The sequence below is a fragment of the Aplidium turbinatum genome, chromosome 11 (assembly GCF_918807975.1).
Source record: "Aplidium turbinatum chromosome 11, kaAplTurb1.1, whole genome shotgun sequence".
Taxonomy (NCBI): Eukaryota; Metazoa; Chordata; class Ascidiacea; order Aplousobranchia; family Polyclinidae; genus Aplidium; species Aplidium turbinatum.
Genome location: NC_137482.1, coordinates 6,206,650 through 6,232,611, shown reverse-complemented (window position 1 = coordinate 6,232,611; position 25,962 = coordinate 6,206,650). Strand labels below are relative to the sequence as shown.

Here is a 25,962-nt window from a genome sequence, read left to right as displayed (position 1 = left end):
TTGCAACTGGCATAGATAGCGTTCAAGCAATCCTAAACTGTTATTGCTTGAATAAGAGTACAAGCATTGATTTTTTTTCGATCTTGCGTGTATTTGGATGATTCACACGTAGGCTACGTTTGAACAATAACAATAATAGATCTTAGTTCAGTAACTTTAACCAGGAAAGAAGTGGAGGTTGACAATAGGCACAGTTCAGGTTTTTTTTTATTTGGCCTACGTGTAAAAATTGCAGTTGTGATGTTTATGTGTAAATATTTTAATACCATACAGATGCATTTTATGTACATTAAGTAACAGCAAAACCTACCACCTATATATTTTACTGACTTAACTTTAAGTTTAAATCATGTCTGGGGAATGTGCTCGGCTGTCCACCAGAGACGACCTCATGGACAGGTTAAAAAGAAGGGTAAATGGATTGCAACAACATAATCAGGTAAGTGGGAATTTTTAGAATATCCGGATTGCAAGATTATTATCCGAGTGACAGCGATAATATCGTTTTCTTATTGGTTTACGTGTGACCGAGGCAACTGATTTGTTGCTTATGTGAGCAATTGACAATACTATAGCAGTTAAGAACTTAGAGACAATGCAAAAAATGCATTTTTTTAGATATATGGAACCGATTTCTATTGTGTCAAAGCAGATGTTTTTTTTTCAAAGTATTGGCTCATTTCATCATGATTTCATTCATTAAATCCTCCTTAGATTCTTTAGATTTTAATGCAATTTGTAGGTTGTTTCTTTAAAATTTCAACTTGGGCCACATTTAGCTTTTTCACATTTAGCACACATTCAGTTTATCAAAATCCTTTATCTTTAAATGAAAATTAGCTTTTGGTTTTTCCTTTTACCCCCCAATGTTACGTCTCTTTCGAAACAGTTTGCCATGCTTTGTTTTGTGACTAGACATATTTTGCTTCAAGTATTCTCTTCGATGCAGACATCCATTGAAGTAAATTGTAAGATTGTGCTGTCTTGAAGGCACTAACCTTATGCATTATAACTAGGATTGCCATGCACGACAATTAAACAATCAAAACGCTCGTGCAATTATGGACTACGAGTCCACAGCTACCCTTATGCAACGCGTGCAGGAAAGCAAGTTGAAAAACCAAGGAAAGTTCAAAACGGTAAATAGACTGGGTGATAAAAGCTCACTAACGTTTACCGTTCTTTCACGAACTGAGTAATTGTTTTAAAACTGTAATAATTGTCCTGTGTGGAGCAGTAACGCCAGTGTCAGCCAGAATGGCTTAGTTTATGGATTGTATTATGGGTTTGTGTGTTCAATGTTTTATACTAGTTTCATGATATTAATGCAGGTATCATGGTGATACCTTGTTTTTTAACCAAAAAATGTCCGCATTGAAGTTATAGTGGTCATGTCGAATCGATAGAAAGAAGTAACAGCCATCCACGAACCTTCTTTGTTAAAATTTGTGTTTACAATGCTGTCTGCGTTGTAAGCTATTTTCACACTAGACAGCAAGAAGTTGACTTCGTTCTATGAGAGGCCATCGTTATTTGTTTTCCGAAATCCAATCCCTCATTGTGTGATGTCATATCCTACCCCAAGTCGTCCTTTCAGAAGTTGGTTCTGACGTAAGGGAGAATCTTATGTAGACCTGAAACCACACACAGGCTACTAAGAACCTACCGCTTTTAAACACAAAATAATTGTTTATTTTTTAAAAAGGCAGGGATTAAGTTTGCTTAACTTACCCCAAGGGTTTACCAGCTCCACGCAATGTTGAACTTCAGCCTTGACTTTAATTCAACTGTCTGTTTCTCAAAACATCTTCTTTTGTGCATCCGCACTAAGTTGTGTCGCTGTTTCGGTCCACATGGTATGATGTCTCAGTGGTTTACACCTCATCATAATTTTATGGGTTTGCTCATTGTCGTTTGACGACGTTTAAGATTTTATAGCAATTTAACGTTTTTTATTTTGCACCCTACTTACGGTTTGCTCAAGCACAAGCAAGCATGACTTTTGGTATAGTTTGATGTGGAATTGAACACTCGTCCCGAATCGGTTCACCTCTGCGCCGGTTGGCTTATTTTTAACTCGCATAAGTAGCTCTTTTTAAATCGTTTTAATTACTGGCGATGTTGAAATGATGTTGGTCAGCTTTGCGAGCTCGTTTGGTAAAGTTGAGATCATCGATGTGATTAGCATGTGGAAAGAAAAGATAAAAGTCACAAAAAACTTACTCTTTGGAAGGAGACAATCAAGATTTTTTAGAGCGTGATATTAGAAATACGGTATACGGTAGACATACGGTATACACATAGACATAGAAATACGTAGGCGTTACAACCAGTTCACTATGGCAAAGAACTCAGTAGATATTTCTCTCGTGCGTGTTTCGATCGCTTCTCTGTGAATGATGATGTAATATCAGTCTACTTTTCGTAGTGGTGGGTTTTCGAGAACAGAACGTTTGAGTTTCTTGTCTCCAGCTTCTGTGTGGCGGAGTAACACAATGACATTTGAGTGGTTTCCTTCGGGCTTGCCATTGGTAGCTACAGCACTCATCCCGACGTCCCCGTTTGTATTGTTGTCCTGATTGCTTTAAAATGACGTTAATTGTCGTTTTAGTTAAGTTAGAAGTGGATTTGAAACCACACAAATTGTTTATTTCACGTTTGCCTCTTCCGCGTTAATTTCTAGTCATTCAAAACAAGTGATTTTTGTTTTTCATTTTTATCGTGTTCTGATGACTAAGAGACAACGACTCCCTAACACGGCAAAAAGTTTAAAATTAATAGATCATTGAATTTACGAAGCGTTAGACATCAGCATTCCAGAATCAATAAGCGCTTTTATTCTGGTCGTACATGAAATGTTTGATGACGCTTGGTTGGTTTTTGTTACGTCACAAGATTATGTAGAAATGGGCTTTTAGCATGGCAAGCAAACATTATTACTTTTACAATTTTGCACGCTATCAATGCTATACCGCTCTGGAAATGGCAACTTTTGATGTATGTTTGCAACCATCGGCTATTTATTTTGATTTGAAATGATTCTCGTTTAATAGGACTAATAAGATTAATAAATTGCAAAAACATTCCCTCATGGAGTCCACGAATTCTTCTTCTTCCTGTTTTAAGTCTTATTTTCTAGAATCAGGGTAGGACGGGGTCTGGCAAGGCACATCCTCAGTCTCCGTTCATCACTGTTATCTAAAACTACTGAGAATCGAACCATCTTCCACCTGAACAATTGCTGTGGTTCTTCACCTTCGACCAATGAGTTTGCTGTAGATGTTACCAGACATTTTTACATCAATTCAACGCCTGTAAACGTTCTATCAGTCAAAAGGAACTGATGTTGAGTGCTTGGTATTTCTCGGCGTCTGTTTAAATATTAAACGCGTAAAATGATTTGAGTTTATTTTATTTTTGTAAAGATTGATCTCAAATCAATCTCTATTTTCAAGTAAAAATGCTTACAGTGTAAAAGTATTGTAGCTAAACAGTCCATAGATTTAAAAGCGTTTTGTAAAGCCAAGAGCGGTGTATTGAAACCATTTTTGGTTTTCTGCCATGCTCTACTTCAAAGCCTACTTATAGAAAATACATTCTACCATCACAGGAGTGAATCAAATAATGTCTTGCAGGAAGTTCAAATTTTTTTCTGAATTGTTATCGCTCTCAAAACTATTGAATGGGATGTGAGAACAGTTTTGCGGTTAGGTTAATGTTTGCTTTCTCATTTTTTGGTTTGCTTTTCGCCTGCTCCTGCGTTTCGTCTGCACTTTGCTTGATATAGGCTACGCTGAAGCTGTATTATCAAGTCAACTCCTTGATGGAAAGTTTGATCTTTTCTTTGCAAAACGAGCAGGAGAATGTAGTGCCCAAACACTGATATATATTTTGGACAACTATTGGCTGTAGTGTAGAGTGATGATAAATTGCTGTTAATTTTATCATTTTTAATCGAGTCTCACCAAACAAAAAAGTTTCACAAAGTACATATAGTCTTGATTAACATTTACCCTACCACTTTGTTCAAAGAAACATACAAAGCGAACTTCTTGTGAACATCACAAAGAATTGCTTTGCTATCACTATTTTTATAACGTTTCATATAGAAAGTTAGGAAACTAATTTGCTGGAGACACAGTCATAGGCGTAGCCAGGGGGGGGGGGGGGGGGGGGGGCGAAAGGGGCCATGGCTCCCCCCAAATTTCTAAGTTTGGATTCCGAAGTTGAGCCCTTTGTTAAAAATGTAATAAAATTTGCAGAAATTTATAGCGTTTTCTAAGACATCTGGCTATTAACACCCCCCAGGACTTGTTTTAGACACACAGAAAGACACCAATAAATTTTGTAAATCGTAAATCGCGCAAAGCTTACGCGATTTACGTTTCTTTGAACTAATTTGTGGAAGCAATTCCAGAATGGCTTACTCTCTTGCTTTTTGTGTAGTTTTTGAGTTTTTGTGTAGCTGAGTTTTTGGTGTTCTCTAATTTTAGCCGCAGTTTTTACCCGTTCGTGTGTAAGAGCTACCTATAATAAGTTAATAGCTGTTTATCTGCTAATAAACTTCATACAAATATTACCCTAAAAGTGTTTCCAGAAAGCGCTATAATCCATTCTTTAAGTGCAATTTTTCAAAATTTTTTCGAGGGAGCATGCCCCCGGACCCCCCTAGAATACGCGTGCCTTCGGCACGCTCTAACCCCCACCACTTTCATTGCTTCCCTTGCTCAACTCACCAGGATATGCCACTGCATATCAAGTGGCAATGGCTTAAATCATATACTTGTTCTCTTCAATTCATCAAATATTTGGCCCCCCCCAAATTTTTTTTCTGGCTACGCCTCTGGACACAATGATCAGCTCTGAAGACAAGTGGCGACCGTTAATAACGTTATTTTAAACCGGTTTTCTAGTTCAAGGAAGGTCGCCAACTTGTTGACACGAATACCTGAAACTACCCAGCCAACAAATCAATTTTCTTTCACATTAATTCAACGTTTGTAGACGTTGAATTAATGTAAAAAAACATTTTTTTTCTGGCTGGGTACCAAACAAACCGAAAACTGCTGCTTGCACAGATCGCGATGCTGTCTAGTGCCACTGCGACGAGCCAATAAAAGTTACAATTCGCTGACCGTGAAATAAAGGACAGCTTCGTTATGAAAGTTACCCAATGTGTATGTGTGCAGTACCCAATACCGAAATCGCATTGGCTTTGGTCTCTTTCTAAAATTTACTCACCTTCTGAAACGTTTCGCATCTTCATCAAAAAAACCAGCTTTATTATCCAGGTTCTTGAAAAGAAAAAAGAACTGTTGTGCCCTGTCATAGATGAATTTAAACAAAGGCTAGAATGTTAATGCGAATGGTATACCAATTTACTGAAACTGGACAATGTAAATAAGAATTTATGTTGGTAATTAAGATATATAAAAACCTTCAACTTAGGCGAAAAAGTATAAATTTATTTGTTTTGCAAAATCGCAGTTACGTTGCACCGGAAATATGTAACAAACGTTTTCATTTCGCATTTATTTTAAACCCTGGCAACGTCATCATAATAAATGTGTAGTCTCGTCGAAGTAACATGAAGCTGTCGGTTTTACACGCAATGCAGAAGAGCCTTCTTGGCCACAGATTGAATCGCATTGCAAGACTATCCCAGCAAGCAAAATTCGTCTTTTTTACGTTTGTTAGAGCTGCATACGTTGAATCATTGTAAAACAGGCTGATTTCTTGGATAGGATATTTTTCAGAACTTGGATAACGAAGAATGCAAACGATTTTGGTGCATGGAATGTCAATATAGAATTGCAACAGTTGGCTCCACGCGGTTAGTAACAAACTACGCAACTTTCTGCGCACCTGACATTATCTCCATGTGCGTCGTGCAATGCAGAACACACAAAATACAAACAGAGGCAGGAGCTTTTGACGTGTCAAAATTATTTCTATCGAAATGTAGATGAGCGATTTTTTAAGCAATGTTACAGTTTGCAAACCAACGGTAGTTTGCAAGCATTTTGCACAACTTCATTTATCAACAATGCTCTAGTTAGGCGGTTATGTATAGGCAACACCAAACTACATTGGTTTTGTTTTCCGGTGAGTTTTGCTCTCATCGTGCTTTTGATTGCTGACTCAGTATTTTCAGAACAGCATTGGCTGTCAGGTATCTAATCCCAGCCAGCAGAACAGACCTTTTTTGCATTCAGCATTCTTTTTGCAACGTCTGTAGACGTTGAATCATTGCAAAAAAGAACTGGTTTACTAGCTGTGTAGTGGTCATGATTGTAGCATCCTAATGCGTTCTTCCCCCGAGGCAGACCTTGTTTTATTCTGTCGAGTGTCGACTAACTTGTTTTTTTGGATAATCAATTGGCTTGGATTCTTTCTTGCGTTAAGTAGTAATTACCGGTTGATTGCACCAAACAAACAAGAATATTTAAAGAAAAGTTGCTTTTTTTCGTCAATAATCGACAGAGTTGTCACATTTTTATTTCTCAACCTCTAGCATTGCAGTAATCTTAAATTACACCTCGTCAACTGCAGATAATAAACGAGCCAAACCAACTTCACTTCGCTGAATTTCTATGGTGACCTTTTCTCAACTTTTATACGTTGCCCTACCACCTTATTAATAACATTTGTAATGAGTTATGTTGCATGCGCCTCACTGTCATCAATTCCAATATGAAAATAATACTATCTAAATTTTGGAACACTTTTTTGTTTGACCAAAAGAAGCCATAGTTTTTGCCATGGGTTGTATCCAAGGGGGGGTGAGGGGGGTGATCACCCCCCACTCATTGAAGTGGGGGGGGGCAATGCAAAATCACCCCCCCCCACTCATTTGGCTTTGAAAAGGTTTTGGGATATTTTATTGATCAAATTTTGAAAAAAAAATATTCGGCTGTTATCACTTTTTTGATTTGGTACCCTTGAACTACGAGACAGGCGTTTACACTGTGGAGTTTTAACTTAGTTAAATGCTTACCCAAAACTTCCATTTCCGAAACATAGTTTGTGGAACCATTTGTAAACCCTGTGCACGTTCATGATCATTGAGGCTGATGCTACAATGGGGGTCTGGGGGACGTAGCCCCCCAGAAGTTGAAATGACTATGATCGTCGTCGTCGTGTGAGCCTCTGGGGCCGAGGGTCTATCCTTTTACCACCCCAGATCCATGATGCCCCCGGACCACACCGGAAGGCCACCAGAGAGCAGCCAGCCCCCGGTTTCACCATTCATGACACGCAGACCCCCCACTCCACCAGGTGGCCCGAAGATGGAACAGTCACCGACGACATGGTCTGCGGTCTGTTCCTCGGCACCACATTCACAGGAGGAGGAAGAAGCCATTCCCCATTGGTGCATGGTTGAGCGGAAAAGCACGACGCCCGCACGGAGACGGCCGAGGCGCACCCATGCCCGTCCTGGTAGCGTTAGGCCGATGGGGCGTGTGTCGGCGTCGGGGATGAACGAATAGAGTCTGGCGGCGCTTGACTTCCATTCAGAACTCCATTTATGGTTCGCCCAAGCAGCCGCAGAGATATCTTGTACATCAGCTTCGTTGATAAGAAGTTGAGCGGCTGGCACGAATGGGTGTCTTGATTTCAGTCGACGGGGGTGCTCATTTGGGAGAGCAGAGATCTTGTGGTGGAGAAACGAAGATGACTATGATGATTTTAACCCACTGTCCAAAATCCCCCCCCCCCGAATTCTAAAAGTGGATAGAGCCCCTGGTTTTTGTATAAAAGCGTTGGAAAAGTGGCTAACTTTACGATTTGGCTTTTGAAAAGCGTGTTTCAGATGTTTGACCTTAAATATCTTAAAGATTATTAAAGATATAAAAACCAACCCTATCTATAACACTTGGCACAACATACCTGGGGTGTAGAAAAATATTAGAAACCACAAAAGGCGATCGTTAAGATCTGACCGCAAGCGAAATGCTTCTTCACCGTACTTCGTGGCTTCAATACGTTTAGAAATTTAAGCACTTTTGTGCAACAACCCGTTTTAACGCACAACGTCACGTTATGATTGTAAACAGGCATCACATGAGGACGTGAAAATGGTCATGCTGCCATCTTGGTGAACTTTCCATCACCAGGCCATCCATTGATTATATTTTCAAGGCCTCGTACGTGTTAGTGGACTGCTCTTGGCGTTTTGCGCTCTATTTGCGTTTTTGTAGCGGAGCAATCAAGGTAAAACAACGCCAACAATAACCAAGCAAAGGTTTAAAACACGCCAAGCTCAGGAAGCATGTATATGACGCGTTAGCTCTATCATTTCATGCAGCTTGCTTTGTATTTTGTGTTTTGGTAATCTTCTGCAATATGCGATGCTGTATTAGTAGGAGCTTGTAGCTGAAAGCCGATTAACCATTTGTACTCTTATAGTCATTTTTTAGTCGCAAACGTTGCGCTATCTGAATAATAAAGCTTTATTTCTTTAACGATTTTACACATTCTCATTCATTTCATTGCAATAGCATTGCAGCAGCTTTGGCATCACCTTGATTTATCAGGGTTGTTCTGCTATTTGCATAGAGACCCAGATTTTTCTGTAATGAGCATCTTTAGTAGCGGCATTTTGTTTATTCATGTCTTTTTTACCGTTTCATCCCACGTTTTTTAAGTCCTTTCTTGCATTTCCAACCAATTCCTTTTTTTGCGCCAACATTTCTCACACATTTGTTCAAGGTCTTGCGGTCCTTCGACGATGCCCTTTTAGATGTCCATTAATATTCTTGCTAAAACGTTCTCTCCTCTTAGCTAACTAACTTCTGCGTCGAATGGCTTACGCAATTGACTGAAAATACAAATCCAACAGCTGGCATTAGATTTGAGTAGTTTTTTTTCCTTATGATCTTTAAGCAAAAAGATGAATGAAACCTTGTGTTTTCCCTTGCAATTTGTAAAGGATGCGCTTCGGCGCCACTACACTCCAAGCATATGAAGTAGCTTATTAGAATCGACGTAACAAACGAAAATTGTTATCTTCTCATGGTTTGAATTTTAAAGGTGGTTGCATAATGTTTTGCTATCCCAAGCTTACGCTTTTCACGGAGCCCACTTGGGATCCACGGCATAGTAGCCTTTAAAAATTTACTGCTTTGGTTTTACATTTAAGTTTCCAGTTTCAATCTTACGTTTAAACACACCGCCATGTTTTTGTTTATTTCTGGCAAATACAAAATTCATCAAACAAAATCTATATTTTTAAATGACCATGGTTTTACAGTCAAACAGGTAGATAGATGGAAGATAGATTTCTATCATTCATGATATTCATAAAGCTCGGGCCACTATCTTACACAGGATCCGCAAATGTTATGAGTCACATGTTGAGGGATGTGTTCTGGTGACTAAAGAAAAAACTGCTACTCATTAAGCAAATAAGCACTTCCATCCATGATGATACGTTATAAAGTTATTACGGCCACGATTCTCTTAAAAGTCGTTAAGTTTTAATTTGAAAACTACCAGGCCAACTTCAAGAGTTTTGTATTGTAGAAAAGAAACGACAAAATTAGAAACTGTCCGAACTGATCTCTCTGCATCACACAGGAAAAAACTAGAACATCACTGGGCCAGATCGAAAGAGAAAGTTGAATTGAGTTCTGTCTTTGTCATGAGTTACCAAGGGTGTTGGGGGGGGGGGACTTATATACCAGTCCCAGGTATAACCTGTCTCCCCCCACCCCCCATGGTAACTCATGACAAAGACATGACTCAATTCAATTTTCTCTTTTGCCCTGGCCGTGTGATGTTCTAGGCGTTACCCATCACACATAACAGCCAGCAGATCAATCTCTTTTTTCATGGATTCAACGTCCTCAAACGTTGTATCCACGTAAAAAAGGACTACTCTTCTGACTGAGATACATTAGTACACGACTGGAAATGACATGGGCAGGATCAACTTCGAGAACAATTTCGTTCCTTTTTTTTCTGAGAGGTCCGGGTTAGATTCCTGCCCGAATTTTACCGGAACCGTTGCAAACAATACGAGATTTAAATTCCTAAATTTTTTGTTTAATTTCGATGAAAAAATAGCCTCAAGTGAGATGTTAAAGTTTGAATCCAAACCATTGTCAAGCCCCAGTATGCATCTGTTGCAATGCAACCTGACGACAATTGTCCCCCAAAACTAACTCTTTGCACAGAACAAACATGTGTAGAACTTATGCATAACGCAACAAGCGAACCATAACATTTTTACTTGGCCTTGATAAAATCAGGAACTTAGCTACACCGATTACCTTTTGCAAGCTCAGATTATATTGGCTCTCTTGCCCTTCCCTCGTCCTAATCTAAACCGACAACTACCTTGGATATTGATAGTGGACAAACTAACTCGTGTACTTGCTTTAAGCTCCAGCTTAGACACGGAGCTACGAAAGTGTATGCCACAAAAAGTACCGTGGTTAGAGGAACTTGCTTACTACCCTCACCACAGCAACATTGCACACAACCGGCTGACATTGACTTCATTATTGTTGGGACTCGAGTTCACGAAGAAGTAAAGCCATTATAAAAATTATCAACGAATACTAAGTTGTTTTTTTTTTCTTGACGCAGACAGGGCTGTAAAAAGCCGTTTTTTTTTTTAATAAAACCCAGCCCGCCTGGGTTTTTATAGATAAATATAGGATTTTTGGTAAAAAACCTGGGTTTTACGCGCAAAAATGGGGTTTATCACGTAAAATGTGCTGAAATTTTTTTTTTTTTTTGCGAAATGGGGTTGATTATTATTGTTTATGGTTGTGCGATATGCATTCATGTGAAAAACATGCTCTTAGGGAATGAGTTGCTGGTTGCTAAGCCTGCTAAATGTAACAAGAATTTATTTCAAACATATAAATTAGTTTTTTTTTTCTTTACTAGCAATAGTTGCAACAAAACCAATGATAGAAAAGATAGCAATCGCGATGAGCACCCAAACTCTGCAGTATTTATTTGATTAGTTGTTGAAAATAAAAGTTTTGAAAAATGCTTTGTTCTGTCACAGGTGTTGCCACAAGTTTTTCTCTCCAACATTTGTGGAACTAGCCATTATCTTTTTAAAAAACCCGTTTTAAAAAAAAAAACAGCCCACACGGGAAGCTACTCACTGCAACCCTGGACGTGAAGCAATATTTTTGCGACCATCAGCAGTATACAGTAGTTTTTATAGCATGTTGGCATTTCAAATGTTTAAGTCGTTTTGTAAATTTAACAATAGCAAATGACTAAAAGCCACAAAATAACGATGTGGCTGAAGTGATTACTGTGTGACAACAATGGTTCTGTTCAAAGTACGATTACTTTCTCCTGGTCCATTCCCACGTTAGGCTACCCCAATAATTAGTGGTGGAATGCGTGTTAACTTGCGCGACAAATACAATGATACACTTTTGATTTGGAAAGCTAAAGCATCTCTGTTCATCGAGCCAAAAATAGATGGTTTCTGAGAAGAAATTCAACTCATACCTATGGTGGCCTTTTTTTAATGTTTTGTAGTAAAAAGGCGTGCCTTTGCTGATTTGAAACTGAGCGAAATTGAATGTGGAAAAATCATTTACGTTGTACAACGCAATAAATGATAGCTACTTTTTATTTCTGTCAAAGCGTCGTGTTAAAAAGTGACGTCACGAAAAAGCACTTTTGTCACACGTGACGTAGTACATGCACGTAGTGTCTTGCACGATGCACACAGACTGAAAATAGCAGGACAGTGTATTAAGCTGGAACACACAGCTTGCGTTGGATCAGTTGGGAGAAACTCAGGCAAGTTCTCGCGTGGTTAGTCGGCAAGTTGGAGTGCTTGAGGCTGTCGGCCTTATTGGGTCGGAATTTCGACGTTTTAGAGCTTTTAAACGTAGCACGAACGTTCAAAAATGCTTTGATTTAAGCATTGCTGAAATGGTAGAATAGAGATTGGTATGACTGCTACAACCACAGCATATATTTATTTTTTTGATGGAGTTGTAAGAAAAAGTTTGAATTAAAGAGAATCGCTTATCTTAGCCGCAAATATTCAGCGTGACCAGTACCCAAGCCAATAGCTCACTGCTTTTTTTATTGATACAACGTCTGCCGACGTTGCATCTATGACAAACAGGATTGGATTGCTGGCTGAGATGTATAGAAAAGGAAACTTTAGATTCAAAGTATGTAATGTACATTGTACATACTATGCCAAGTGACTTATAATTAGTTATATATACAGGAAATTTACGGCTCTTCTATTGGTGACATTGTTTTTAAAAAAATTCCTTTTCGACTTTATACATAATATAGTATCATGGTCACAAAGCAACAGTGTTTGAAGACTTTGTCTAAGAACGATTTACAAATAACCCATGGATGGTAAATAGAATTATGTAACTGAAGTAGTACATGACAGGTATATTTTGAATAAAGGTTTTGTTGATTGTAGTTGACAGGGTGTTATTTTTTGTTCCAATACCACAAATGAAATGATTTCTAAATCTAAGTGTCTACAAGTAATGCAGTGGTTTTTTTCGCTGTCTTTTTAAAGCTATTTCAACGCAAAAAACAGATTTGTACCATAACATTCTGTTTATTGTATTTGGTAAAGAATATATACAGTTTAATGCGAATGCAGTAAAGCAGATTATCATGTAAGAACGTATCATCTTTTTGAAATTCGATTTTATTGTTATCGGAATTACGATTTTGCTGAACAAAGTTCAATTATGCCAGCTTCCACCAAAACCCTGCTATTTTCCAAAGTATTTCAAACTCAGAATGAAACCAAACCACTCACAATCACGTCATTGCCCGATTCAACGTTGTAGACGTCTGCAGGCGTTGAACCAATGTAAAAAAGGCTGATTGGGAATGGTGCAATATCTTTACTGTTGTGGTTATTGTGTAATTTTCACCCCTTTGTGACGTTTTAACATGTTTTCTTGACGTCTATCATTTCTTAGCTTTTTCTTTAATTGTTTCATGTTCAAGGAAGCCTGAAGCTATGCTGTTGTGTACAGTTAACTGGGTGTAGGAATTTTCAAATATCAACTATTGTCAAATAAGTGCTACTTGGTTAATTAACAGAAGAATTAGTTCATTTCTATAGGTTTTTTTTGCCAATGTCAATCTGCTGTTTAAGCTGCTCATTTACGTTGTAAGAAACGTTTTTAGGCAAAAGTCTCTACATTACAATACAATGTGAATTGTGTCTACTTCTAAAGTGATACTTTTTGAGTACTTATCGTAATTTTAAGGTTGTTTGATGTTTTCGTTGAAATGATGGGTTGCTTTGGCTTAGCTATGGTTATCTACCATAACGATTATGACAGAGAAAGGACCTACCGGGTACGCGGAGAAAACCCGCTATGTGAATTTGTTCAACAACATAAGTGAAAAACATCTAGCTGTGTTTGTGCAAAAGTCCCCTGTTTTGCCATTGTTGTTGAACTTAGTTCAGCACTATTTACGTCCAGTTGGCTTTTTGGCGAAGTTGGTTTGTTAAACCGCTGGAAGATTTGTTGACTGAGAGAACGTGTCTTCTGTCAAATAATCTGTTCAAACAATCGACCTTGTGAGTTCTCGGCTTGAGTTGTTTATTTGTTAGTGATATCCAGCGCTGCAATTGCAAAGCAATGCGCAAGCTTTTTGAAGATCTACTTTCACGATTTCAGAGTGAGATGCAATGTTGAAAAGCTTGGTTGCATACTAGAATTGATAAAACTTTACACATAACTAACAAACTTATTCAGCACTCATTTAGTGAAAACTTGAAAAAAAATTGTTTAATTAGTTGTTATCGAGCATAAAGTACTTACAAAGTGTAAGTTCATTAGTGCGTTTTTACTGTTTAAATGTAAGGTTGAAACAAAGTTAATGCAATAGTATCATTTATTTCTCATTGTCAATTTGTCATTACTTTTATAACTTAACCTAATAAAACCATTATTCTGTTATTTGGTGTCATGCAAAGATTTGGAGCAAAAATGCAGAACTATTATTCCTGACAGCTGACAATTATAGGCTAGCAAACTTTGTTCTTTTGTGCTCACCTGAGGCATTTTGTTGCTGTTGCATAGTGTTGAGAAGTGTGCTTGAAACAGAAACATTTTAGCCAACGGCGGAGTTACATTCATTTCCAAAGGTGTGCACAGTTTGAAATTTCTATTCAATCATTCTGAAATCCTTCATCACAGCAAGCAGTTAAGCACGGGACCAAAAAATCCCAACACTATCATTTCAAACAAAAGAGTCTTGTTTTAGATTTCATTTGTGTTGCTCTAATGGCGTTTTATTCTCGGGACATTGGTTTGCGTTGATGCAACGTAGACATAGCAAGAATAATCTCAATTAGACAACAGAACGAATGTCCTAGTTTTCTATACGCTTCGCTGGTGTTGACTCAAAATCTCGTCTTCACTTTTATCATTGTTTGCGGTAACCGAATCTAAAAGGGAGAGGTAATTGTGTAAAAGTGACATTTCAGATTTCACTTTTGTTAGTAATTTATAACTTGAAATAATTACAACTGTTGCTGCCAAATTTGTAGACTTGTGACGTGACATGGTGGTTTGTACATTCAGCCTGCTGTATTTGATAGACAGCTTAGTCCCTTTCACGAACTTCATGGTATTGCAGGCGGAATGGACATAGCTTCTTAGCTCTTTTTCATCACGTTTTGCGATATCATTTCTTGGTTTCGACACAAGTAGCCTACTAATGCAATGACTCATGAGTTTTGGTAGAATTGATTATGTGAGTTGTTTTTTAAAACAAATTCCACTATACTTTTCTGTACTATACATTGTGGGTTTCTTAGACTTGATTTCTTATTTTTTTTTTTAGAAAGTGGATATATTTATTGTTGTAGGTAACTTTCCATTAATGTAAAATGTTGTTTAGTAAGTGTCTGCCATTTTTGTTCAACTACTTTAATGCCGCGTTACTTTTGCACAACATTACATTTGACCAACAAAATAAATCAGAGTTACGAAATTCTGCAGAAAATAGTTTTGTCGGTGCATTTTTAATTTATCAAAAAATATTTTGGTCTTTGAAAGATATAGAATTAGTTTATGTGCATGACCATTTGAATAACTCAATAAACAGCTTCAGGAATAACTTACCTGGTCGAATGTTTGAAGTATTCAATTGCACGATCGTAACATCTTTTAACAATTTTCACTCATCTATCCTAAGTGATTGTTTAAATGAGCGTAGTTTATCATTTTACAAACTTTTTGCCAATGTAACGTCAGGTACTGAAAGAGTTTGAGGTCAAATATATCTTCTTTGTTTAAATATAAATTGAACCTCGCACAAACTGTTTTTTTTTCGGTTGATCTTCAGCTTTATTAATGACTTGTGAACGTATGATACTTATCCCTTTATGCACAATTGCACAATACAATACAAGTGGTAGTTTTTATATTGAATGACAACACAGCCCATCAGCGAACACCAACTAATGTAAAAACGGGCTGATTGGTTGTAAAGACGACATTTTTAAATATGCCTGATAACTTGGATCAGGAGCGTCGGAAATAGCTAATTTTAAAACCTGCACTGCAATTACATAGAATGCCAGAATAAGTTTTCTGAATTTCCTCACTCAGCAAATAAAATTTTTGAACCCGTTTGTGGTTTTCTTAGAATGACGTATCTTTGCCGGAATGAAGTAAATTTAGTTTTGCCACTGATTTCTGCCCACAGAGATAAACTTTTGAATTTGTATTGCAAGGTTGCTGCATATAACTAGAATAAATTGAAAGTGTGGTTGTGTGGTAATGATTTTGTGAGCGTAGTGGCCGAATTTTTCAAAACATTCAATTACAAATATGATTTTTTCTCACAGTTAGAAACTTTCCGTCATTCTTGTTTGTCATTGCCATCGGCGATATTTTTACAAACCGTTATGCGGCCGTTTTTCCTATACCACATAGACAGCAAATCAACCATTTTTACATAGATTCAAGGTCTTCAGACGTTGAATCAATGTAAAAAATGGTTGGTTTACTGTCTGTATAAGGCTTGATGCTTATGAAATAGGTCGCTTATTGATCGGATACTTCGTAATCTGCATTTCTACACGTGCGAGTTAAATTGTCTTGCAAACAATCCAGTTCGCGCCAGCTGAGACAAAGCAGTCGCAAAAACAAAAGAGAACAGAACCCACTGGCACACTCTCGAACAAGATCATCGTGAGCTCATTCGCTCTTCGTTTTTTCTTTGACGCAAGTCTCTTGTTTCTTTCATTATCTCTGTCGAGCAAACCGCAGTGTGACCAAGGACAAAGATCTTCAGTCTCTTCACCTTTTTCTTGATTTTGGATCTGGGTTTGACGTTTGTCAACGTTTTGTCGACGTATAGATGTATGTGTGATTCCCAATCGCACTGGCACAGTGGCTGGCGCTTTCCTGCTCTAGAGTGGCTCGAGCAGCTTAGATAAATTAATTGTAAGTCGTGTGCGAGCACCAGCTAACAAATAAGTGTATGTGCAAGCACTTGTGCCTCGTCACTTTTTCGTCGCGATTCTCACGCGTTTCACCGGCCTGTTGACAATGCTAACTGTGCTGCTGTTATTAGCCGTTGATTAAGTTATTTGCTTGTTGCTGCCAAGAATAAAAGAAGACATCTGATCGTTAAAGCGAACTGTGAAGTTTTGGATTTTTTTACTTCTTACGTCGATGACGTCCTTGAACGTCGTTGTTTCAGTGATTGACGCAAACGTGCAAGACGTCAAGTCAACGCATACGATCGTTGGTCGGACAGGTGCATTATCATGTGCATTGGTTTGTTTTGGTTATTTATTTCACTTCGATTTTTCTTAAACGTGTTTGTTTTTTCAGGACCAAATGCGATCTAAAGCTGGAGACTCATCGTTGAATGTTCGAAATGATCATTCTGACTTGGCCTTTAATTCGGTACGTTAGATTTTTGTCACATTACATTTGGCCTCGTTTTTTGAATTGTTTATCAAGCGTAGATGACATTCAGGCGCAACTATAGGCTTGTTCCAGAAAGTAAGGGGTAAATATCATATACGTGCCCACTATTCACATCTGGATGGAAATTTTGCTTTTCGGCGCAAAGTATACACTACGATATTTGGCCCAGTGTTTCAAATATACCTTGTCAGGACTGCAAGTTCTCTTCTAGGCCTAGTTGGCCCAAAATTGCAAATTCCTGTATTAATGAATTGACAGAAAAAAAAATGCACTTTTGGTTTGTTGTATATTCGACAATTTTGTTAAATAATCGAGCTTACGAGCATTCAGCCCAAAATTAATTCTAAATTTCGAGAGGATGAATTTATCAAAAAATTGTTGTGTTGATTTCGTTTCGAATTGAAACGTCACTTCTTGACTAAAACAGATTTCGTTTCGAACGTCCTTAGAATAAAATTGCCTAGTTTTAAACTTCCAAAAAATACTTTTTAAATGGTAGCTAATTGTGTCTTCCAAGCAAACGTGTAATTGATGGAATTATTGAACCAGTACAGAAGATCCATAGATTACTTCAAGTTTTATATGTGGCAAAAGTTAATAAATAACTTGTAACGCTTCAAATCTCAATGCACTGCTCAAGGTAGTGTAAATACGCTACTCATCTGTAAAACGATTAGCCATAAAGGGCCATTCACATGGCTTTATTGGCACTTTAAACCTTTTCAGATGCAATCTCTCAACAGTAGGCCAATACAAGTATACTTGCCACTACATGGTTGGGATTTCTCATTTTAATAAAATATGACATCCAAACAAGTTTGCGATTTACTTTGTTTTAGTTTCAATTTGCATACGATGCATGGTATGCATCTCTGTTTTAACAAAACAACAGCAAAAACGAAGAAGCTTACATTCAATTCGGCATCTTGTTCCTTTTTTCACCATGGAAAAGGCAATGTAGAATTATTGTTTTACATCAAAATACCGAACAATGTTAAAGTATACAATTTCGTCTTTTTACAGCTGAAACGAAAACTCGAAAGCACTAACGGCATCTGCAACAGCGGTGGCTTGGTTAAGCCCAACAATCTTTTTAACGGACTTGACTCTGGTGTGCCATCGAGTGGCGGATTGCAAAAGTATTTGAATGCTCAGCAATATGATTTTGGAAACGACAAAGGATCTGCAAATCACAAGAAAATAAAGATGGACACTGAACCGCATTTCCTTGGGAGCTCTTCCATCCAGCCAGGTACGCAATTGTTCACTTGTCCTTTTTCTTTGTGCCAAACATGCAAAAATGTTTGTATTTTATCAATTTGTATGTTAGTATGATTGAGATAGCATCCCTGGTTTATAGTTGGGTCATGGTTGTTAGATTTTGTCGTATTAGCAGCGTAAGTACACATGTTTGAACGTGTTAAGCAACATGAGGCGATTTGTGGCATTTAACATTTTTTGGTTTGGCCAGGTTTGGGAACCAGTAAAAATTGCAATGCCAATAATGTGTCAAGTCTTTCCGTGCAAATCGTGCAGTTCAACAACGAACAGCAGCAAAAAATTGAAACTACTGTCAATTTCAACACCAGCATAGATTCCAGCAAAGGCCAAGAGTCCATAGGCATGTTTCAGATTGTCTTTTAATATTCATTTTCAATAGTCGTTTTAACGAATTAACAAAGCATGCAAATTTTATTCCCTTCTTCGCAGCACATTTGTATTTCATGTAATTTATGACATCGTTGGCATATTCTATATAAAAGATAAGGAATTGCTCGTAAAATGTGCTTGTCAGTGGGAAAGCGTCATTCTGGGGTATGTCATCGTTGCTACATTATGCTTTTGACCAAAACGTACCCAAGGCAACTTTTGGTTAAGTGGTAACCTATCGGATGAAAATAACTTTGTGAAACAGCGTTCATGTTCAAAGCCATAGTTAGAATTGTACCTTGCCTATGAAGCAAGGTGCTATTGTACTGTAGTTGTTGCCAATTCGTTAGTTTGATGCTTGATTAGAGAAATTCACTGATTTTTAAAGAAGTAAATCGTTTGAAAAATATGGTAGGTCTGCCATCTAACTTTATTCCTTTATTCTCTCTCTAAGGCTTTTATTCTCAACGGTGATATTCTTGGTACCAAAACGTCTACAGACGTTGAATCAACGTAAAAGTGATAAATTTCGTGCCTGGGATAGTCTATTGGCCTCACTTTTTTACATTCAGCGTTTATTGCAGATTCCCAGTCTTCGAAAGAGAATTTAGAAAAAGATGTCAAACAAGACATGAATGGTGGGAGCCATACCATGCAAAATAACGATCTTACTAACAACCTAAACAAGCAATCGAGCCAAACCGAGCAACAACAAAGTGAAAACGGCCTCGATGAGCTTATCAACGACCCTGATTTGAAGGTGGGACATTCAAAATGTCTTTTCTAAGTTTATTTCAAAGCTCTGCCATAACTTCAGATGAATTGTACTGAGGGCAATCACTCCACGTATAATTCTTTATTCGTATCAACATTAAGCTGCGAGAAATGTAACTGTTTAATTCGACCAAATTGAATGAAAAATTAAAAGTACAATACTTTTGACCAGCTCAGTAGGCGAGTAGTTATCGCTTTTGGCTCTGGTGCAGGTAGATCTGAGATCGATTCCAGGTCGGGTCATGCCAATGACTTTGAAAACGGTACTGATTGTGTTCTTCTTGCATAACTTAGTAAGGATCAGTCGGGTAATAATGTGACGACGTCCTAAATCTGAAACAAAACTGAAAACGAGCCCTGTCTCGAAAAGACCTTAGCTGTTGTAGAGCTACAATAAATAAAACCATAACATTAGTATTACAGTACATTCAAATTTAACAGAGTGATTTTGTTTGAAACAAGTTTGAAATATTAAAAATCGTTTTGTTAAGCGGTTGCATTATGCTTCACAGAGCTGGTTTGATGAATTGGCTAACGGCGAAAACGACTTAAGCTTTGGGCTGTCCGAAGAAGACCAAGCTCCGAACTTATTGTCGGAACCCCAAGACCAAGTGAAGTATGACCAGGGTCAACAGTTAGGCAATTTCAACTCAAGTGAAGAGGTTAGTCAAGCTAAAAGTATTATGTTGTTTTTACCTATAAATCCATCGCTTTCTACGTTCATTGAGATATTTAAAACATTCTACATGCATTTGGCTGCTTTTTTTTTATAGTTTTGGAAGCATACCTTCCAATAACCTGTTAAAATAGGGTTTGTCGAATAAATTCGCATTGCGCTGATTAACTCTTCTATGAGCCGCGCTATTTGGATAGTCATTTTCTGCGCTTTAGTACGATACATTTCCCCTCAGTTACTCTCGTCGGCTTTTTTAAAGGATGGATTTCAAAATGAAGCATTTAGTGTTTTGTAACAAGCCTAAGGCAACCCAGGCTGCAAGCCATTTTTTAATGTGTATTTTTTACATTGTTAAAAATGTAAAAAATACAGATTTGCTGTCTGGAAACGATATAGAAACTGCAAAAATCGAACTTTTTTATAGTTAGACTTGACGTTTTGTTGCGCAACCGTTACGCCACAATTGTTTTTTTTTGTCACATAACCATGACACTAATATTCTGTTTCAGCGTCCGAAAAACAATCAGTTTCAGTGCAAAACTGAGAAAATTGACTTGATGAACTTTGGCGGCGACATTCTTCAGGAACAAAAGCAACTCTCCACGAGTAACAACAACCGCCAACCCGCCATGTATCCTGGGCAAGTCGATGCCAACAGCAAAATGGCTTGCAAGGAAGATGCGTCTTTTAAGATTGAAAAACAATTATTATCACCGTTTGATGGTCAAGCCGCAAGCCAAGCTAATATGCAGAGACAAATGAACATGATTTCTCAGCAAGGTGCTAATACTACTAATGCCAACATGACAAGTCAGCATATCCAAAGGTAGGCAGCAAGCAGTCTGCATTAACCGATTGGTAAAAGGTGTTGCGACCCTGCCATTTTTTTATTAACTTGTTAAATAAATTCGTTCTTAACCGCGTTTTAACGTTTGCATTATGTCACTTTCACCTTTTTCTTGACATTTGCTATGTTGACATGTATTGTTTTTGGTGTGATGGTCAGAAATAAAAATAACTAAACTGAAGCTTGAACTAACGAACTATTTACGTTGTTTCATTAGGATTTTTGTTGTGGTAAAGCTTGTCTTTTACTTTGTGTTGCCTGAAACGTTTTTTTTTTTTGGTGAGTAAAGAGGACACCTCACAAGATGAATCAATTCACGGCAGATAAACAAATATATTTGTCAAAGTCTTGTTTTGTAACATAAAAATACGATTTATTTTTAATTAAAAAAAAATACAAATGCTGTTTCAGACTCAGTGTTTCTGTGAATTCGCAATTCAACACTTCTCAAATCCAACACTCGGCACCACAACCATCTCCGCATCAGCAAGTCGTGACTCAACAGCAGCAGATGGGAATGCCGAACATGAACAGAACTACCCCAAACCAGGGCACCCCGGACATTTTACGACAACCAACCCCTGATAGTCAGCCACGAATGACGCGCACCCCCGTACAAGGCATGTCCAAGTCTGTATCCTCATCGCCTGTCTCTTACTCTGTATCACATCAGCCTCATTCGCATCCCAGCTACAGCATGCAGAGGAGAGTGCAACCTAACGACATGTTTCCCCGTTCCATGTCACGCGAAAGTGAAACGGCAACACCGCTCGCAGCTATGAACAATCAAGACGTCGCCCTTGCTCGTGGCCAAATGCCAAACCAACCGCAGCAAGGCTATCAACAAAATTACCCTCATTCAACACAGCGAGCGAACTGGGCTCCTAACACCCCACGAAGCATGGCCAACGCAAGTATGCCCGGGGTGCCTATGCCAAATCCTGGTCTCTCCAAATCCCAACAACTAAAGGAGTTAGCGGAGAAAAATTTCACCTCGGGAGGTATGTTAAAATTGCTTTACATTATACCTACAGTAGGCCATCACGATACAATATGCAGCTCATATGTACTTTTTGAACAAATTTAGCTTGGATGACATAGTGTAGTAGATTATATTGCCGCCAGATCGAGTAACTTGCACATGTGACAGTTCTCATAACAATCAGCAAACACTTCAAGGTTACCACATATTCGCAAAGCAAGCACGTGCGCAAGATGCTTGAACTGGACTCGGCTCGAAGTGTGAGAACGTGGAGCTAGGTCTATGTTTGGACATGAAGATTGGCACCCCCTTAACTTCTTTATAACATAAAACGAAAAGTAGCAGGAATCAACAAAAAGCTATGCTTTGTTACAGGCAACGGTGTGCGGTGGAATGCCAGCAACTTCATCGATATGACGTCAAGCATGACGTACAACGGCGCCACTATGACGCAACAACAACATATGTCCGCAGATATGCAGTCCTATGCTGGTGAGTATTATGTACAAAATAGTGTTTTTCCGTTCCGTTTATTTATTATTGTCGTTTTACAACTTCTTTAAGTTTATATCGCCTGTGTCTTTTTCGATTCGTGTTATACGCACTATGTGAATCCATTATTACCCGACGTGATCTCGATGCTTACAATCGAAAATATTTTTGAAGTCTTCGGTAAAGACCAGGCATGGAATCGAACCCAGACTTACCAGAACTAGAGCCGAAGGTTTAATCATGCTGCGATAATTCTTATTTCGTTATTTGTTATACAATATACTCTACAGTACATGTTTTTATAGTGTTATCATTTTTCAGGCTTTCAAAACCCAACGCCAAGTACGAACAGCTTTAATCCTCAACCGCAACAAGCGAACATTCAAACGAATGACTTGAGCGCCGCTAGTGCTGCAGCTCAAGCTGCTTTGATTGCAAGCCAAAGACAGCACAGCGGCGCTTACGGGACGAGTAGATTGTCTCATTTTTCTGTAGAAGAAAATTATGCAAGCAACCCCTCACAGCTGCTAAATGCCAAGCAACTGTACGCTGCTAGAGGGTAAGAGACTTTTTAAACAGCGTTTGACTATGCTTAAATTTTTCAAGGATACACGCTACTTTACATGTAAGTCTGTGCGACCAATTTATGTGTTTTCTTAAAGTTTGTGACATTTTTTAAAATTGTGGAGGATGCAGGAAATAATTTTTTTATGTAGTATAGCTATTGTTATTTGTTACATATCCATTGTTTGGTTTTTAGAATGCCAACACAAAGTCAAGTTGTTAAAAACGGCTTTCTACCACGAGGACATACTCAACAGATGGTTCGTTCTGCCCGTCCATCAGGGGATGCACCGAACGGTAAGTGGGATGTCAGTGAAGAGTCTATTGGAATCTACAAAATAGACATGTTCATGTATGGTCAAACCAACGCGTCAAGATACAGGCATGCTTTTCTTTGTTTCACTGCAGCATTAACTCAATTGTTTGTTTTTTAATTAACTCAATCACAAAAGATAGAATGCTGTCGTGAGCTTATAAAACAATCAAGTTAAAATTCAGCTGAAATCCGCGCAAATGAGATGGATTGACTGTAAAGGTATTCGAGCAATTTTAGCATGAATAAATATTTCTACCGTGTTTCTCTGAGTGTTAATTGTGATTTTTTTTATTGTTTAACAAACACATTGTTGCTGCAGGCAATGCTATGCCAGGGTTCTATAGAAGGCAAATGAATTCCTCGTTTTCACAAGGAGGCATTGTGAGCAGCCAGATGACGAACGGCACAGCTGTTCCCGACTTGCGACTTCACCATTCGGCGACGACAAATAACCAGAGAATGCTCCTTGTTCAACAGCAAAGGGTAGATTTTTCTAATACATTGCGTTTTTAACTTTATTTCTCAATCAATCGATATTAGAAAGACTGCAACAGGCCGCAATGCTACAGTAATCAAAATCCTAAAGCCGACTTTTTCAAAAGCTTTGACTACACATTGTAAGTAACCGGTTCAAAGTAACGTGTGTGCTTCTTCAGAAACTAATGATGGAACAATACGAGCTGAATGGAGGTCAAAAGCCCGGTATTGGTTCAACTGCTCCATTGCGAAGCCCGATGCCACGCTCCGTGTTACCGAGTCCACAACAACAAATGATGTCACAGAACATGCCTGTTACCGCCATGCCAACAAGCATTCCAAGCAATGGGAGCGGTAGCGTGATGTTTCAAGGTATTTTGATGTCTGTGAATGTTTTCTCAATTCGGTAGCTTCGCAAGGATTGATTTAAGAGTGAACATTGAACAAATCTTGTCTTTTTTACTGAAGCTTATTTATTAAAGGTGGCCGCTGATTTGATAACTATTTGTGGTCTCCTTTGCATAAAGTAGAAACTTTTGGCTATTAATATCTTCATGGCTAGTATTTTTGCTGTATCTACTGGATTAGACAATAACCTGATTGGTTGAACAGTACGCACGTTCTCAGCAGAGTTGTTTACGTGCCTGTTCCCCATGATAGACGGTGTTTCATTAATATCTATATTTTTTTATTCGATTTTAAGATAATATGAGAAATGGAACAAGCCTACCTATGACAGGGATGAGAATGCAACAACAGAATCAATCCATGGCGTCGTGGAGCAGAGTTTCACAAGGCCAACTACAACCTACTGTTCATAACCCCAACAAACCGCCCGGTTACCAAATGAACATGACTGGGATACCGAACGGTAACTTGAGCTCGTATTCTATGACCGGTGGTCAACAGAGGCCAGTGATGGGCAGTAGAGTGGCTATGCCAGCCAGGCAACTACAAGGTAGAAATCAGATGCAGAATTCTCTTCCGATGTCACGAGGTCAGATGGTTGGACAAATATCTTCGATGCCATCTCACGGTGTGGGGGGATACCCGCAATCGCAAGCAATGTTTCCTTCGGCGGGAATGCCCGCAAACAACGTTGCTGTTCGGCCGCAAATGAATCAGGGATTTACCGCCCGCGCAAATCCCGCGTTCGAACTGCAAGCTCTCAACTCGCCGAACATGGAATCGAAACTGAACTTAATTAATGAGTTTATTGAAGGAAAATGAGCAGATTTTTACCGCAATTTTACTGCTCGTCTTCCACACCCTATCGCATTGTTATTATTTGCTTTTTTACTTTATTTATAATAATAATAATAATTTAAAAGCAGTTAAAAAACGTTTTTTTTTTCTGATCGAAGTACTTGTTTTAATTGCAACATGTTTTTTGCATGGATTTTTTGTCATTGTTGAGCCAACGAAATTTCGTTGCGAGTTTGAACTTGTGAAAGCAATAATACACCGGTCATTTTGGTGCACATTTTTTACTTTTATTCTGCAGTTTTGTGGACATTGTGTTACACTTAGGAGTTATTTGTGTGATTATGGTGCGCCCTAGATAGCAAAATCAAACTTTTTACACTCATTCAACGTCCTCAGACGTTGGGTTTTGCTAACTAGGCGTGTTAGTCACTCTCATGATTATAAAGAATTTGATCAATTTGAATGCGGATTTTATAAATCGTACAAGGTTAAATATTGTTTTTCTGTTTTGATGCAACACTTCGAAGCTTTAATGTGACGTGTGTTTTTACACTTTGGATTTTGTTTCGTTTAAGACGAGGTCTGGACTTCAATCATATGAGATCTTTTCTCTTTTTTTGTTCATGTATCACAATCGTAGCATTTGCTGCCATTGCTATGAACTGTCGCTTTTACACACCGGGTTCCCCCCAAATTGGTTTTCCGCTTTTATTGGCACCCGGAACCGGACGTTATGAATTTTGTCCCGGAGTCCAAACATCGTTTCTCGTGCGACGTAAGTCCCAACAAAAATGAACTTTTCATTATTTTCAGTAATTTAAATGCTAAACTTTGCAAGCTCAGTTTGTGTCACTGCTGTAGCTTCAAGCCACCGTACTTTGCCACCTTTCTTTGTTGCATCGAAGGGTCAAGTTTTGGATTTTACTATGGACGTTAGCAAACGTTGTGATAACGTTAAAACAAATTTTTTATAACGAGCGTTTAAAGTCTCACGAAATTGATGAAATACAACTTAAATAACCCGGGGATGAGATCCAGCGTATG

At 38.3% G+C, this 25,962-nt stretch overlaps 1 protein-coding gene across 1 annotated transcript; it reads left to right on the top strand.

Annotated features, from left to right (window-relative positions):
- Nucleotides 1–285: 285 nt before the first annotated feature.
- Nucleotides 286–25,944, top strand: LOC145780128 (uncharacterized). The gene is made up of 15 exons (XM_082591837.1): nt 286–439; nt 1,017–1,139; nt 16,836–16,910; nt 17,958–18,186; nt 18,406–18,555; nt 19,169–19,344; nt 19,871–20,020; nt 20,544–20,860; nt 21,293–21,882; nt 22,239–22,355; nt 22,677–22,914; nt 23,116–23,216; nt 23,555–23,718; nt 23,892–24,084; nt 24,416–25,944. Exons 1-15 carry the CDS (start codon nt 350–352, stop codon nt 24,940–24,942), a joined length of 3,240 nt encoding a protein of 1,079 aa, XP_082447963.1. The 5' UTR covers nt 286–349; the 3' UTR covers nt 24,943–25,944.
- The last annotated feature ends 18 nt before the right edge of the window (nt 25,945–25,962 follow it).

What these genes read in the sequence shown, in the direction of transcription:
- LOC145780128 (XM_082591837.1), top strand. Translation starts at nt 350, where the DNA reads ATGTCTGGGGAATGTGCTCGGCTGTCCACCAGAGACGACCTCATGGAC. An exon ending in CAAAGGCCAAGAGTCCATAG is followed by an intron (nt 18,556 to 19,168) that starts GCATGTTTCAGA and finishes CGTTTATTGCAG; the next exon opens with ATTCCCAGTCTTCGAAAGAG. An exon ending in TCCTTGTTCAACAGCAAAGG is followed by an intron (nt 23,719 to 23,891) that starts GTAGATTTTTCT and finishes GTGCTTCTTCAG; the next exon opens with AAACTAATGATGGAACAATA.